Source organism: Amborella trichopoda, chromosome 5 (genome assembly GCF_054954075.1).
Source record: "Amborella trichopoda isolate Santa Cruz 75 chromosome 5, AtrichopodaSantaCruz75HAP2 v2.0, whole genome shotgun sequence".
Classification (NCBI taxonomy): domain Eukaryota; kingdom Viridiplantae; phylum Streptophyta; class Magnoliopsida; order Amborellales; family Amborellaceae; genus Amborella; species Amborella trichopoda.
The window spans coordinates 45279319-45296574 of NC_142340.1; the positions used below are offsets into that span (position 1 = coordinate 45279319).

At 35.0% G+C, this 17256-nt stretch overlaps 1 protein-coding gene across 1 annotated transcript; it reads right to left on the minus strand.

Annotated features, from left to right (window-relative positions):
• Positions 1 to 1598: 1598 nt before the first annotated feature.
• On the minus strand, positions 1599 to 9718 carry UBC3 (ubiquitin-conjugating enzyme 3). Its single transcript, XM_006842084.4, has 6 exons — positions 9323 to 9718; positions 7543 to 7684; positions 7395 to 7420; positions 6237 to 6326; positions 5602 to 5690; positions 1599 to 2033 (listed from the first exon to the last, which is right to left on the minus strand). The coding sequence occupies exons 2-6, from the start codon at positions 7665 to 7667 to the stop codon at positions 1905 to 1907; spliced, it is 459 nt and encodes a 152-aa protein (XP_006842147.1). The 5' UTR covers positions 7668 to 7684; positions 9323 to 9718; the 3' UTR covers positions 1599 to 1904.
• Between the last annotated feature and the right edge of the window lie 7538 nt (positions 9719 to 17256).

Genomic DNA, 17256 nt, shown 5'->3' on the forward strand with positions numbered 1-17256 from the left:
TGAAATGTTTTTCTATTGAAAATAATTATCTTGTGATTCTTAGGTGGTTCAAAAAATATAAGATCGAAAAACTCCTCCTAAGTAGATTGGGGATGGAGCGGTCTAGTGTTCACATCATCGGACCAAACCCTTTTGTGTTCCTAAAGCATAAAGGTTTGATCTAATGTTTCAAGCACATGACCACTTGCTTCTTCTTCTATTTTTTAGCTGCCAGTCTGATGCTCGTAGAAGAGGTCGAACCGATGTTTACAACATCAGCTTTTGTAGTTTTTTTGTTTTTGTTTTTTTCTCTCTCTCTAAATTAGCTATCAATGGACAGTGACTGCTCCATACTTGTAAAAATCCTTAATTTTAGGACAATCCGATATTAAAGACATCAGACTAATACCAAGGCTATTGAACATTCCTAAAGTTTAACAAAAAAAAATTTAGAAAAAAAAAGAAGAAAGAGGGAACAACCCGATGTTTGCACCCATCGGACAAGTTACGAAACTGGAACGAAAAAGAAACAGCTCCATGTAAAATTTTCAAAATATTGAACCAATTTTTAATTCCAATAAAGTTCGTTGGTCTGTACATTAAAAAAAAAAAAGTAAAAGAGTTGAGGAGGTTACATCACAAAAATTTAGGTTTATGTTTTAGGACCCTAAGAATGCTCCCAAAGAGGGTTTTACCTAAAGGGAGTGAATCTCCATATGCACCATAGGAAGCATAAAATCTTTTAGACTTAATATTTGTCTTGACCTCAAATTTTTTGACTTAATATTTGTCATGACCTCAAATTTGGTGACTGGATATTTGTCTTGACCTCAAATTTGGTTGGGATGATATATCAAATTTGGTGACTTAATATTTGTCTTGACCTCAAATTTGGTTGGGATGACATATGAGACCATTTATCTTTGTTATCAGAAAATTACAATCACTACTGACCATGATGTCAAATTGGATTTATTTTTAACTTTAAGTCTAATCAATAACGCTTTTATAACCAACGGATTTTAAAATCAGATGAACAAAACTGATTGTGACCCTTGTTTCAAAAGTAATTGGTCTTATTTCACACTTTTCCATATTCGTTACCCATATTTTCTTTCTTGATCAAGACTGATCCGGTACTGCCATTTTACCAAATGACATGGTGATACCCAAGGGCCTGTGAACAACCCATCAGGAACAATTATTTCATCTCCACAAAAACATCTACATAAAAACAATGGGTTGTATATTATCACACCATATATCTTTATTACAAAAAGGTCACAATTGCTACTAGCCATTACCGTCAAACTGGATGGTTACAAAGAGGTCACAATTGCTACTAACCATTCTCGTCAACCTGGATGGCTTAGAGTGTGTCGCAAGGTTTGAAATTTTTTTTACGGAACTGAGTCTGGTCAATGACATACAATCATCCGATTTGAAATTTCATTGATACGAGTAATTGTAACCTTGTATAAAAAATAAATAATTTCTTTGTATACTTTTTCCTAAAAACAATTATTTCTATACAAGGTTAACTAAGAAATTAAACTAACATAGAAGACCCAATAAACCACTGCACAAATAAGAGAGAGAGAGAGAGAGAGAGAGAGAGAGAGAGAGAGAGAGAGAGATTTATATTCAAGCTGGCAGGGCTAAGAGAGTTTACACTCAAGCTGGTAGAGAGAATTTCCTTTTTACAGAAGAAATCAAGAGCAATTGGAACCAAATTTAAGCGCATTTTCAAGCAGATATTGCAGGTAAGAAGCCCAAGGATCAAAAGAAGCACGCAGAAGGAATCGTTCATGGTCCGAATTAAAATTTATAGTCGGAAGTTTGAAAACGCTAAATGCAGATTTGACTCCAAAATATTACTTGCAAGCAAAGCCCTAAACTACCATGATGTGCAACTAAGCGAGTTACTAATCAGCGTTCCAGCTTTGCTCGACGATTTCACGAACCCTACGGTTGTATTCACGCTTGTTCTCGCTGAACATCCGAGCGGCTTCCGAGTTAGCTGGCGAATTAGGATTTGGATCACAGAGTAACGACTGCATAGAATGAGAATAAGTGTATATAAGGAGCTGCATATGGAGGAGATCTCCCAAGTGATATTGAAGACAAATTACCATATTTGAATAGAGAAGCAACATAAACAGTAGATGTTTTCAAATCCTCAAAAGAATGTGATGAATGAAACCTATTGCTTAATGTGAAATTGTCAATGTGTGCGCGCACGTGTATCGTTGGGTGGGTAGGTTTCTTTATACCTTTGTGTACATGTGTGTGGTGTGCGTGTGTGTCGGCAGGTGGGTAGGTTTATTTATCTCCTTGTGTGTGTGACGCGTGTGTGACTGTGTGAGAGAGACTCGCATTCATCATACCCATTGCAATAGATGGAGGAGAAAGAGAGAGAGAAGGGAAGTTTGTCTATTTCTGTGCGTGTGAAAGAGAGGAGAGAGAGAGGGAACAGGTGCCTAAAGGCACTAAGACTTTATCAGGGCATTTGGGACAAAACACTGACGACCTGTTTTCTGTCAAAATGGCAAACTCCATATGCTTAGAGTGAGGTTTTAAGTTTTCCAACTTCTAATGTAGGGAATACTTCACTAAAACTTAGGATGGGTTATGTCCCATGGTAGGCAATGAGAGAATATATTGGCAGAGAAAATCTGACAAATAATACTTGTTATATAATAAGAAAAACAGAGAAGCATGTAAACATCATGTCCATACCATTATGCATTACAAGCAGGACTCCTTGCTACGCTTTGTCAAACTTTATTAAAGAAATCAACTTAAGAACTTCATTCCCTTTTCTTCTTCGGAGATTCATCATAGAAAATGGGAAAATTTCCTTTGCCTGACTTCCTCCTCAGAACAGTGGCCATTTTACCCACGCCCACCCCCCCAACACCACCCCCCACACAAAAACAAAAACCAAACACCTCCACCCTGTCTCCATTTAACACTACAAGAAGTGATCCTATTTATAGGTGGGAAGCGTGCTCTCTTCCACAGAAACTGAAAACCCCATCGGCCAAACATAAAAAGCTCCTAATTTAAAAGAAATGCCATTTTCTATAGAACCACAACAGACTTCCTCGCAACAAGTTTACCAGCCAAGTGTTAAGCCTTGATAACTCTTACAAATGCAGATAACTCCTCTATTGTCTTTGCCGGCAATCTCAAACAAAGATAAGTCTACAACATCCTACTCCAACCTATTTAACTATTACAATCGAAGGGAGAAATGCCAGCAATATTCAAATGTATTTTATAATAGAACAGCCTCCTCAACCTCCTTCAACAAAAACACAGATATCCTCGAATCCAACTCTCCAACATATTTCCAAGTATCTGGTTTGTGGTCTCTTCCCTTGCCTACTGTTCCCTAAGTGATTCCTAGGAGATTTCTAATGGAGAATAATCTCTTCAGGGTCTTCACTGATCCTGCTCCAACCCATAAATATCTCCTACGTATTTTTAAGAATTAAGATCTACCTGTATTAAATAGGAGCACTCTCTCATAGAATACCCCAGATAAACATCACAACGATAAGAAAAAATAGACTTGGGTGGTATGTTCATGTGCAGTGTTGACCTAAAATATCACTAGTTAAGAGAGGTGATTTGGTTCAAGTGGAAGGCTCTAAAGTCACAAGGGGAAGGCTCAAAAGAACATGGATGGAGGTAGTGAGAAAAATATATAGTTACTTACGGTCTGACTAAAGGTATGGTCCTTGATAGAATAGACTGACAAAACATGATTCGTGTAGCCGACCTCGAGTAGTTGGGATAAGGCTCGGATGATGATGATAGGCAGATGCTAGCCAAGGTGGTTTTGATAAAACTGATGCATCAACCTACTGAAATGAATTGGTCTTTTCATGCAAGGATGGAGGCTTTCAGCAGGAGCCAATGAATAAACCTCATGAGTATTTTCAATCTACATCCATTCCCACCATTAAAGCCTTGCTAAGTTGATCTCTTGGCCAATACAAACTCATAGCATTTAGGAGTGACCCTTAAGATTATTTGCATGCACCATTAATGCATCAAAATAACTGATGAAATAATCAAGTTATCATTAATTAAGAAAAAAAAAAAGAAAAAGAGGAAATCATGAACAAAATAGAGATGCAGCATCTGGTGGAAAAATAAAATTATCTATTAAAACAGATTGGAGTGACCTTCTTGACACATGGGAAAAGCATCTTCCATGATATTGAACAGTCAAGGAGAATGGGATCACCCTACCTTAATTCTCTAGGGTCTAGAACTATTAAAAAAGCCTTTGGCAGATCCCAAGGAAAGGAGTTGGACAAATGTATAAACCATTTTACCTAGCATGAAATACCTAAATATAACCAACTCTGTCATCTAGTGATTTGAGTTAAAAGTCGAAACACCAGTGATCTATTGAGATACCCAATAGAAAATTTTTCTAGCCATTATGAGAGCTCCCTGTACATCTTTTTCTCTTTTTTTTTTTTTGTTTACTAAATTATATATTCTCTTGAAAGCCTCCAAAGGACTCAAAGTTTTACCACATGTCCCACTAGAGAACCCCTAACAGTCTGCCACAAAGCTGCTCACCTCATCTTGAAAAGGGATACACATCTTGCTCAAACTGCCCCTCATGTGACTCAAAGACACAACATCACTATCATCTCAAAAGAAATTGCTAGCATGCCTTCATACGCACTCACAACTACAAATGACTACTACCCAACCTAAGTGACTTCCATAACCCTGATCACCACCCAAACCGTTTGCATTTGGGAGTTTATTCTGATCAATATTCCATGAATAACTCCCAAACCCCCTTTAGTTTCCAAGACAAGGGCAGAAGAGGTATCCAATAATAAGTAAACACAAAAGCCAACTCTTGACCATTTTCTAGAAATCAAAATGTTCAAAACCTGAGTGCATCACCTTTCACTCATCAAAGGGATCAATTATCAGAATTCACTCTTTCAAGCCCAAAAACAACCCCTTACCATGGCAAACCACCCATACTACTGCAGATAACAACTTAACTCATTCTTATTAATTTACCAAACTATAAGTTTAAAAGAGGTTGACGTGGTTTTCGGGGACAATCTCCAAGATTCTGAACCCTCGACCTCCCTAAAAGAAAACTGGATGTCTACCACTAGCCTGCAGCCTAAGGGACCGAATTACCAAACCATCGACATGCAGGAAGCACTAACCTATCATCCATATACACGCTTAGAAAGAAATAAAAGAACAGAAGAGAATCAGACAAGTTATTGCCAGTTTAAGCTAATAGTATAAATGCTTCATAGTAGAGATATGTTGTTTTTGGAGGTTGGTATAACCCTACTAGAGACCTCTTATATCTTTTTCTCTAAAAATGAGACAAGTCTATATAAAACTTGTGGCGTGCAGGATCATCATTAGAACCATCATACTTGCGGACCATCGATGAACTGATCCTTTTTTTTTCAAACTTGAACATTCACTAAACTTGGAAACATAGGACTCCACCAAAATGTCCATGCTACTTCTGACAAAACTCAAGCAATGGAACTTCCAAACTAGCAAACTGGGAAGGAAAATGAGAAAACCCATGTATATATTGTATATCCATACCTGGATTGATGTCAGTATGGCCGCAACATCATAGATTGGACTCCACTGGTTTTGCAATATGTCCAGACAGATACTTCCATCTGCATAAACTGATAATATCCATACCATAATAATAAGAGCTTAGTACGCTTTTTATCAGAAGAAAACTCATTCTGAGAATCATAAAAAATTGCAGAGCTGACACTGAACAAACATGGATGGCCAATAAGAACAGAAAGAAAGAGAGCTCAAACCAATAGGTAGGTAACTGGGTTGCATGCTTTCCATTCATGTACCCAATGCATGAAGTGCATGAAGTCAACTAAGGATTCAGAGACTTTAAGGAGCACATTTCCAGATTTAAAAGAACGTAACCATGACTTTCAAAAATATGTGCATACCATGTTTCCCCATAATATCTAAAAGAACCAGACTCCCTATAATGATAATTCAGAAGTTGTGATACTATGACATTTATGATCTGGTTGAAGTTCAGGAACCGGAGAAATATACAAACATATAATCTAATGTATTCACTCAAATATGAGTTGGTCCCTTTGTTATAACCAGATTTGTCACACACATTTGCCAGGACATGAACAAGATAATCAATATCAACCGCTAGGATGAAATCAGAATATAATATTTCAACTTACTGTTTGGATGAAACATTCTGGATACAAAACGAACCGTTGGAGGCTTGTTGGGATAATCCTCTGTAAACTGAAGTGTCAGCTTGAACGTACCTGAAGAAAATCAATGAAGAAACGTAATTAAATTAAAAATATAGTAGAAGCAATAACAAAGCACTCATGGGTCTGCCTGCAGTTCTGTATGTCCATTAATATAGTGCACCTACCATGTTAAGACAGATAGAAAAATAGGGAGCGTCAAGGTCTTAAATTCTTTAAAGCTTCAGTGTTTGTTTCTTCTTCAACAAAAATAGAAAATCAATGCGGAATAAAGCAACTGACAAAATGTGAGACTGTACAAATATCTTTAACGTAATGACATTTTTTTATTGAAGGCCATGTATATGCCCCTCATTTTGTTATTACTGTTACAAAGCACCCAACATATGGGTTGCCATTTTTTGATTGAATCTCAATTTAATACCTTTATCAAGACAGTTAAACTCATGCAACTTAAAAGTAAACCGTAACAACTTAATAAATTATTCATTTTGATACCAACAATATAGAACTCAAATTACAATGAGGAGCATCATTATAAGAAGTCCCTGAAAACGAGTGCTTAAAGTAGCTGTTGCAGGTTAATGCAACCTGCAACTGAAAAGGTAAAACAAACCAAAAACTTAACTGTAATATTAACTGTCCACCTCAGAGATAGTTTGCCAAACAATCTCCACTCAAAGTACTATGCAATCTAATTCCGCTTCAAAGTGCATGCAAACTGGCTGATCTCAATAAATAAAAATAGTATGAAAACTCAATTTTAAAATTTAAGGGCCAGCATGTGGGCTTCCTAGATTAAGATCCATAGTTCACTGAACAGAGAACTTATTAGAATCTCAGTGGACCCTTGCATTGGTTAAAATCATTGAAATGGCTGTAAAGCATCTCAGATATTCAAAAGATGAATGCTGAGATATAAGAAAAATAAATAAGGAAAGCCATATCACCTATTACATACATTCCTATTTGCATACAAGCTGTTTACTGCAAGCCGAAAGCAACAGAGTGCGCAAATTTATAGCAAGAATAGAAAAATAGAGTGCACAAATTCACAACCAATTTCTATCTGTAATTCTACAACCAAATTAACCAAGTACACCACATTAAAGATAGACTCACCTCCATCCCATGGTGTATCATCTGGACTGCAATTCAAAAGCCAGAGCCAAAAAATCTGTTTCAGAACTATAAGCCTCCCAAGAATTTTACCGTAGAAAACAATAAAAAGGAACGAATAAACAATTGCACGAAACCACAATAGACTTACCCAAATATAACAGCATTCCAAAGCATAATATTGTTGTCTTGAGGTGCACCGCTAATACCAGCAGGAGGGTCTTGCTGCAACCTTTTGAAATCCCTCATCAATCTCTTTCGTGCAGGGGTCGACATTATTTTTACTTGGGAACCTGTTTCAAACCAAAAACATATGACTTTAGAGAAGACAATACTGCATAGAACCAATTCAAAGAACATAAATCAAATCCTCTCCATATAAACCAAACCAAAGCATCTTATGTTTTTCACTTTTCTTTACTCTATTGATAATTGGTTAATAAAAATAAAATAAAATAATTAACAATAGTGACTTCCAAACACCCAAAAACACACTCAACTATTGGACCCACAGTCCCACATTATAACCTTTCACAGTGAAGTGTAATCATTCACACCAGGTCCAAGCACCATAAAAATAAGTAAATCTCCCGAGGTCTGAAGGTTATTTACTCAGTTGGCAATAAATTCACAAAGAGCTAGTTTTTAAAAGGTCTAAACTCTTGGAAGGTATGCTGCAACATAACAATCTGGGTTTCCTAGGGCTTTTTATTTTTTTAGTAGATTTCCTAAGGCTTTGCTTGCTTGTATTCACCAGACACCGAACGAATCAAGATTTGCAAAGGTTATCAATAGTACAGCACAACACACTAAGCAGAAGCAGAAAAACTTAGTGTTTCCTTCCTAAAGTTTTCAGTGCTGCACCAAATATTCAATTAGCAGAGCAGTAGGAATTCAGGATTTAAAGAACTCCAGCAAGTATGAGAGAAATACTTTCTGCAGTTAATGCAGATAATTAAGGTCATAGAGCAAAAATTCAACAGATAAAACAATATAAACAGGGTTTCCAATAGTTACAATGGTGACAGGACAGAACAGAACACTCGTGAATTGTACAAACAACAAGCAACTAAGAATATTACTGATTTTTATGCAAATAGATTCTGAACATACGAGTGGCAAACACTGATGGGTTCATGAGACAAACTAAAAATGAGATAGATTCATATAATGAATCAAAAACTACAGAGATTTTTTCTACCATATCAAGAGTTTCACAACCAATGCAGTAAGAATTACAGTTTAACCAACATTTCCATTAATGATCAAGATCCAAGAAAGCCCATAGATTCTGCAAAAATGAAGAGTTTCTTATGCAGAACTAGTTAGGGTTTCCAAGGGTCTCTCTTCCATAAAGAAAAATACACAGTAACATAAAGACTTCCTGATGCATTAAGGAATAGAATTGCAACTAACTTCACTGTACCAGAACCAAGGACTCAACATATGAGAAAGAGTTCAAATTCACAATTCATTTACCACTACGACCAAAGGACCAACCAAATCCTCAACAATATGAAGCAAGAGTTCAGATTTCCAATTTATTTAATACTACAAATTAATAAAAAATAGATTCATTAAATATTAGGGTTTCCATGGTTTAACAGAGAAAATACTCTTCATCAATTATGCTTTCATTGTGTCATCTCCAGCTAAATAGAAGATGCACAAAAACGACTATCAATAGGTTTGCCGCAAAAATCAATGACAGAACAAGCATACTACAACAAAATTAGGGCTTTAAGGAATCCCGACAGTTACCACCACATCCAAAAATCCATCATGTAACCAACATATCACAAAACAACTAGGGCTTTATGGATCACTACAATTACAATCACATACAAATTACGATTCTCTGCAATCATACAAATTTCGATTCTCCGCAACAAAATCAAAGCCGTGAGTTAGAGTTTCTGATGTATTTTTACCTCCACAGCGAGCTTCCAACAAATCAATTTGCTCTCCTCTCTCCCCGTCAAAACCCTAATAAAAATGCTTGTGATGCAGTTCAAGGGCAGCAGAAGAAGCGTGTGATAAAAGCAGGAAAAGTAGAGAGAGAGAGAGAGAGAGAGAAGATTTCGAAAGAATCTACAGCAAGAGAGGAAGAGAATCAGAATCTACAGAGAGAAAGAGAGATTATGAGAGAGAAAGAGGAGACTATATGAGAAGCTAGAGAGAGATAGATTATGAAAGTCTAGAGAGAGAAAGAGAAGAGCATATGAGAAGCTAGAGAGAGAGAGAGAGATTACAAGAATCTAGAGAGAGAAAGAGGGAGGCGTGTTTTGGTCGGCCGCCTCTATTTCTATTGTTCTCGTTTCTCTTCTATCAAATACTGACGTAGAAAATACGTATATAAAAAACTTTTGGAAGCGGTTAGAATGCGGGCCAAGCCCGCACATGTAGAAAGGCGGCGCCTCTTAAAAATCTATGTTTGAGATGGACTTTTTTGCTTAATTTTTAATGTAATACCTTTTTTTTTTTTTTAAAGGATTTAATTTTTGAGATGGATTTTTGATTCGTTAACTTTTTTTTTATTTTTATGGAAGGATGATTTACACTTCTGGACTGCATTATGTATAAATGTCGGGTAGCTCGCATGAAACAATTTTCCAATTGAGTTTAAAATAATTATTAATGAAAACAAAAACTTGCCATGTTTCCAGTTGAGTCTCAAATAGTACGTTGACATTTCAAAACTGTCCGATGTCTACAATTAATGATCAAGATGTGTCATGACCACAAACAGAAATTTATGTAGTTTAAAGACGGAAAATAGTTTGATAGGGCTACTACATCCTTATCAAAATAAGTAAAGAGATTGTATATAAGGAGACCATTTACCTTTAATGTAAAGATATCACAATTACTTATAACCATCCGATGTAAAATATGATAGCTTGGATGTGTTACGAAATTCGAGAAATTTTCTTTTAAAGATTGGGCTTGGACAATGGAATAAATGCTGCCATTTAATTTCACATCCAATAGTCAAGATTAATTGTGATCACCTTGTATCAAAAATACGTAGTCTCATTGTATACTTTTTCTTAAAGAAATCCTCGCTTCATAACTGATTGAAAATTGCAAGTCAAGTAGTAGAAAACTTTTACATCGATCATCTCGACTTGAACATTATTGTTGTGGATAATATTAGGATTTTCAGCTCTAAAAATAGTGTATATTGTAACAAATTATATCAACCGTCTATTTTGCTTTAAAAATAAATGTTCACGTATTCGCAAGATCTGTACCATTTGATTAGTTTCAAATTAAATAAGTGTTCACAGGTTCTCAAGATCTGTACCATTTCATTAGTTTCAAATTTTATTGTCGTCGATGGAAATTGATTTTAGAGCTATTACAAAGATTTCCATTGCCGAAATGTATAGAGTTATCAAAATGAAACCTAAAGGGCCATGGGAAGCCTCGGGAGAGGGTAGTTTGAAAATGAATTTTGATGATAGCTAATTGGGAAATCCCGATCCAGTTAGGATGGGAGGGGTTGTGAGAGATTCTAGAGGTGTAGTTATATTGTGCCATACGAGACCTTGAGGTGAAACGACGGCAAATGAAGCAGAAATCCTAACAACATTACAATGGCTTAAAATTCTTAAGTAGAGGAGTTTATTGCAGCTTTGCATTATAGAATGGGGCTCTTTGAGTGTGACCAATTGGTGCAATAACATTTCAAGGTCTCTGTGGAGCCTTAGATTGGCATGGCTAGTTTTGATGGAGATTGAGAATGGTCTCCGCATAACATAAAGATATGTCTACAGGGAGGCTAATGAAGTGATTGACTTTTTGTGCAAAGAAATGAGTAAATTTGCGGTCTCTTTTGATTTCGGATGATTTATTTACTTAATGATGTTATAATTTTTTCTTGATCAATAAAATTCCATAACATTTGTCAAAAAAAAAGGAAAAGATTTCCATCTTCGAAAGCGTGTGAAGCGAGGCTTTATATCATTTTTATAAAGCTTAGGCCTTATAGATACCTCATCCTTTAAAGACTCGGAAAAAATAAAAAATGGTAAGAAAAAAAAGGAGAAGTTTGTTCCTTCCTTTTCCTTTTAGCCCATGGTTTTATGCGACGTCTGAAAAACCATAAGCGACACCGACAAACTTTCATTAAAGGCGATTGCATCTCTGCATTCGGAAGTGTTTCAAAACTCAGATCGTTGGATCGGATCGTTGATCTAAAAAAATTAAAATTTAAATTAAAATAAAGGTCTATAGGAGGATTTAAAAAGATTTTAAAAAAATATTAGATAAACTTAAAAAAAAATAAAAAAATAAAAAAAATAAAAAACGTTATTTTTGAAAAATTGGGCTATATCCCGTTGATTCTCAATCTCGATTGAAAATTCCGGACCCAAATATGTGGGTTTTAAAAACACTAATTGGGAAATATATGTTGTGCACCATATGATATGGTGAATAAGATGGCTATACAGGGTCAACACCGTTGAATCATTTATTTTTGAACGGTGATTATTTGAAGCAGGTGAACATTCTATTTTTCCACAGCTTGCAGACTATTCTCACACCACCACCGTCAAAGATCTCTGATGGATGGTCATAAACTCATAACCCGATGACCACAACACCTTTGGTGCTTTATAACTAATCAACTAAATAATTGTTCATGCAATCTCATATGTCAAAAAACATATTTAGGAGGATTTTCTCAAGGGTGTGGTTTCTATAAGGTTGCAACCTTAAATAATCTAATTAAGGCGTATCTCCAAATTTTATCATAACATCTAATTTTGATGTAAAGAATTATTAAGATTATCTCAAAATCTATTTACATATCTAATTATAAAATTTTAAAGTCCAAAAATGCTTCAAATTAAGATCTATAAACATATGAAAATTTTGCAAATGGACAGTCTAGATGATGCATTGCAAGATGTACTATTTTTGGGACTAAATCTTTTTTTTTATCTATACTCATACATATCGTTGTCAAGATGATCGACTAGAGAGTTTTTCAACATTAAAACAATCTTTTCCGATAGATTTTTGAGGTGAATCTCTAATTCTACATGTAAAGTTGCAACTTTACATAAATTTTTTCCTTTTCTCAATATGAAAATTTAGAAGATTTCCGGGTCTTATGGGAGCATTTCCTCCCTTAACTCCGCAAAGTAAAACAAGAGCTAGGAGTACTTGTGGGACCACAAATTTTGGAGATATATCTTATCAACCAAGCATAAAAAAAAAAAAGAAAAAAAAAAAAGGTTCAAACACACTATGTATATGCCTGAATGCAATAACCTTATTAAATTAAACAAAAACCGTCCCAGTTTAGGGTAGTTATATCTAAGTGTTTAAAAATTCAAAATTCAAAATTTATTTCTTTAAAATTAATCATCTGAAACTTCTAAAGTGGATCCCAAAATTTTAGATCAAAGAGTCCTCCTCAATTGTTTTTATACTCCGAGAAGGAGGCATACACTATGCCCCGCAAAATTATGCCAAATGTACTCAACTTGAATTTTGAAATCCACTTTAAAATCACCAGATAGAATTTATAGAAAAGGGAAAAGAATTTGGGTTCCTAAGAACTTAAATCACTATACACTCATCCAAAGAAAACATGCATGGATACACAAGGCGTTCGCATGCACACATTAAGGGCTCGTTTGGATCGCATGTAAATCATTACGCATGCAATTCTTATTTCAGTCAAGAAATAAGAATCTGGTATAGGACCATTAGCCGGTAAATTTTTCCCCACATGAAACTCCACTTCTCAGGGATTGATGCAGAACTTTAAAGGGAAAGTAATTGACAAGGTGTGGGGGCTTTAATCAAACATTTGTACACTCCCTCATATCTCCATATTTCAATTCTTAATGACTTAGAAATCTTGATATTCATGATTAAGATCATGAAAAAATAAATGGATTTGAAGCTTTAAAAATGTTCTAACGTAATGTTATCTCTATACAATCTAGACTATCCATTTCAGTGGATCTCAATTAGTCTTTTTTTTTTTTAGACTTGCACATTAAAAATAGTTTTTGAACCCTCAATCTATAAAAAAAAATAAAATTAAACTTGAGTTTTGGAGTTCTAGGGTGGATCTCATGTTTTTTACTTGTGATGATGGAGACCCATGCCAGCACTACCAGACTTTAAAAACCTATTTAATGTTAATAATAATAATTTTTAAAAAAACTATTTTTCCCATCCCAATAAGCTGCAATAATAGTTTTGTGTAGGGAACTCCACAATCCACTCGAAGATGACAATATTTTTTTATTTTTGAGCTGAGGATTAAGGGTGGCAATGGACCCACACCGACCCGGGACCCGAGGGGTAGACTTGATTTGGGTTCAAGAATAGGTTCAAAAATTGAATCCAACGGATCGGGTCCAAGTTCAAATCTTGGATTTGAACACTATAGGTCTGGGTCCGATAATATTTTTTTAGTCCCAATATATGAAATACATAGATATTTTAATTTTTGGGTCGGGTCCAGTTCCGGTTTGACCCAACCCGACCCGTTTCTACAATCGTTTTCAGATGGCTAGGGTGATGTGAGAATTCCAACACAACCTTCCATGTTAAGGGCATATGAGCCCATCCATAATAGTGGTGAGCAAAAATAATACTACTTTAAACACTTTCTAGAGGGACTAGCAACAGGCAAGCCATGGCCTAAGCCTAGCCTGGTGGCCGAGACTGCTCAACCTGGCCCAAAGCATCTAGGCGCTAAGGGTTGGCAATGGACCCGGACCCAACCCCGGGACCTCGAAGTGTAGACTCAACCCAAGTCCAAGTATAGGTCTAAAATTTGGACCCGTTAGGTTGGGTCTAGGTCCAAATCTTGGACCCAAAACTATTTCTAGGTTCGGGGTCCACATATATTTTTGTATCCTAATATATGAAAAATAGTTAAATATATTTAAAAGGTGTGGTTTCGATAAGGTTGAAACCTTAAATCCATTAAGACGCACCTCCAAAGTTTATCATAATATATTATCTCAAAATCTATTTCCATATCTAATTATAAATTTTAAACTAAAAAAAATGGTTAAAATCAAGTAAATCTATAAACATATTAAAATCTTGAAAATGGATGGTCTGGATAAAGTGTTGCAAGATGTACTTATTTTTAGGACGCAAATTCTTTTTTCTTTTCTTTTTTTCATATTCATACATATCAATGTCAAGATGCTTAATTAGAGGGTTTTTTAATATTAAAACAACTTTTGCCGATGGTTTTTTGAGGCACATATTTAATTATACATTTTAAGGTTGCAATCTTATATAAAATTTTTCCACATTTAAAGACATATATTTTAATTTTTGAATCGGGTCCGATCAGATCCAATCGGGATCTGGATTTGGTTCCCACATTATATTTTCCAGTCCGAGTCCTGTGACTTCAAGTCCAATCGGGTCTAGGTTCAGGTCCCATAATACATTTTCGTGCTGGATTAAGACCCAGCCCGACGCGTTGCGACCCCTATGGCCTAGTGGAAGTGCTATTTCAAAGTTGCCTAAGTGGACCTTTGGCCTCAGTTCATCTCAAGGCCATAGAAATCAGGATGCAGTACATTTATTCCCAATAAAATGTAACTCGCATAAGCTTATTTTCCATTTATTAATTCTGGAGATGCAAACCCTTCAACTTAGTGACCTGTTGGATATGGTGATATAAAAAAACACCTCCCAAAAAAAATCCTATATTATTGGGATTGATATCGATGAGTTTTCATATTTATTGAGATTTCTATTTTTGTAGGATGTGAAATCTCTTGTTTCTAAGAAGCTAAATTACATAGAAAATAAAAATATTCCCTAATATGATAATGATTTCTATTTGTTATATGATTGATAATCTTATATAAGATAAAATAAGAGAGTGAAGCATTTTGCACCATCGCCTTAGGGGAAAGGTGGACTTCTCTAGAGACAGGCAAGGGCCTCCTATACAAAGAAGGAGCATCTGAAGTAGCTTCTAGAGAGAGAAATGAGCTTCTAGTGAGATAAACAATTTGTCTATGCCTCGTATAGAGATAAATGGTTGTTTCTTATAAAGACGCAGTTCTCATGAACATTTTGAATGAAGACGGTCGTTTCTTATTACTCTCGCATATCGATTTGGTGTGCTCCGTAATGGTAGCTAGGAGTAAAGAAAATAAAGAGTAGTTCCAAGGGTTGTTCGACTTCATATTATTGTAGTTAGTACGATACCTTTGTACCCCAAAACCTATTATGTACTCTCATCAGTATAATGGATTCAGTTTGTCATGCCCATAGATATAGCCCTTTGGGGGCGAACCACATAAAATTCTAGTAATCCTTTTATATTATTTTTCAACTTTGTCTTTCGTGCTTGTTGTTTGTTTATTCTCACTTTTTATTTACCAAAAATCAACCCATCGGGTTTTGAAGCTTATATACACAGCATGACCAACCCAATACAAATCTTACACATTTTACATATACATGTAAAAAAAAAAGCTTTAAAAAATCTAATTTTGTGACAATCAAATCTAAGTGTTCAAAAACTCAATATTCAAATTTTCTTTTTATTTGAAAACACTCATTAGCCATTTTAAAGTAAATTCCAAAATTTCGCATCATTAGTAGCTCTTTCGCCCAAGAGAGCAAGTGTATAACATGCTCATCAGAGTATGCAATACGACATAAAAATCAGTTGAGTTGTTTCATTGGCTACGCTATTTCACATGGTTTTGTTAAGCGATTTGACATGTTTTGTTGGCTTTTATTGATTACTTCAAATTCATGCAACTGCCTACAAAATATCTTCCCATACTGTATTGGTGTTGGAAAGTAGGGATCCATTGGACCCCAAAAAGGAAAACGGTTTGATCAGCCCTATCAAAATAAGTAAAGCCTCACCTCAAAACTTTTCAAAAATTACGTTGTGGTTGTGAAAAAAAAAATTAGAATTTCAAGTTCTATAAATAGTGTATATTGCAATAAATCATCTGGACCATCCATTTCACCCTAAAAAAAGTTCTACAAATTATTGCAATAAATCATCTAGATCGTCCATTTCACCCTAAAAAAGGCGTTCACAGATCTGCAAGATATATACTATTTTTTTTAGATTCAAATTTTATTGTTGGTGTTAGAAATTGATTTTAGAACCATCATAAAATTTCCAATGCCCAAAGTGCTATTCGCATGAGGATTTGAGGTGAGGCTTTATTTTGTTTTCTTAAATCCTAAGCCCTACATAAACTTCATCCATATTTAAAGGAATTAATATATTTCAAAACCATTTATTTTTGTTACAAATAAATCATAGTTACTCATAGTTAATAGATGTTAAATTGAGCACCTTAGGGTGTGCCACGAGACTCAAAAATTTTTACTTTGAACTTTGACTCTAGACAAATAGATACTTGATAAAAGTGATTATGACTGCCTTGTATTAAAAATAAATAGTCTCCTTGTAAAAAACTAATAATAATAATTACAGATGAATATGCCATTTTTTATAATGACAAGCCATCACAATGTATCTAAGCCTCCAAGAACTCAAATTTTATTTTTTTAGATTATTTGGAATCAAAATTTTAGCCCATGAAAGCCCTCCTGACTGTGTTTTCAAGCTCCAGTTGTATTGTATATATGAACCCTTTGGCTTATAGAATATTTTCCCATCTCCTAAATATAAAATTTCATCAATGAATCTCCCCACTATATATCTTCCCCACCAAATTCTGTAATTTCCCCCACCAATTCACTTTTTGCCACACTCCGATTTATTTTGAAGAAATTACCAGCAACACAATATACAATGGAAAAGTTTCTCAAGCCTGAAGAAATCTCTCTCTCTCTCTCTCTCTGACACAAACAAACTGAGTCTATA

Excerpts from the sequence above, each read along its gene's own strand:
- UBC3 (XM_006842084.4), bottom strand. The coding sequence starts at position 7,667 with ATGTCGACCCCTGCACGAAAGAGATTGATGAGGGATTTCAAAAGGTTG. Across the intron at positions 5,691-6,236 it reads CAGAATGTTTCATCCAAACA|TTTATGCAGATGGAAGTATC; the intron begins GTAAGTTGAAAT and ends GGATATTATCAG. Across the intron at positions 2,034-5,601 it reads CCATACTGACATCAATCCAG|TCGTTACTCTGTGATCCAAA; the intron begins GTATGGATATAC and ends CATTCTATGCAG.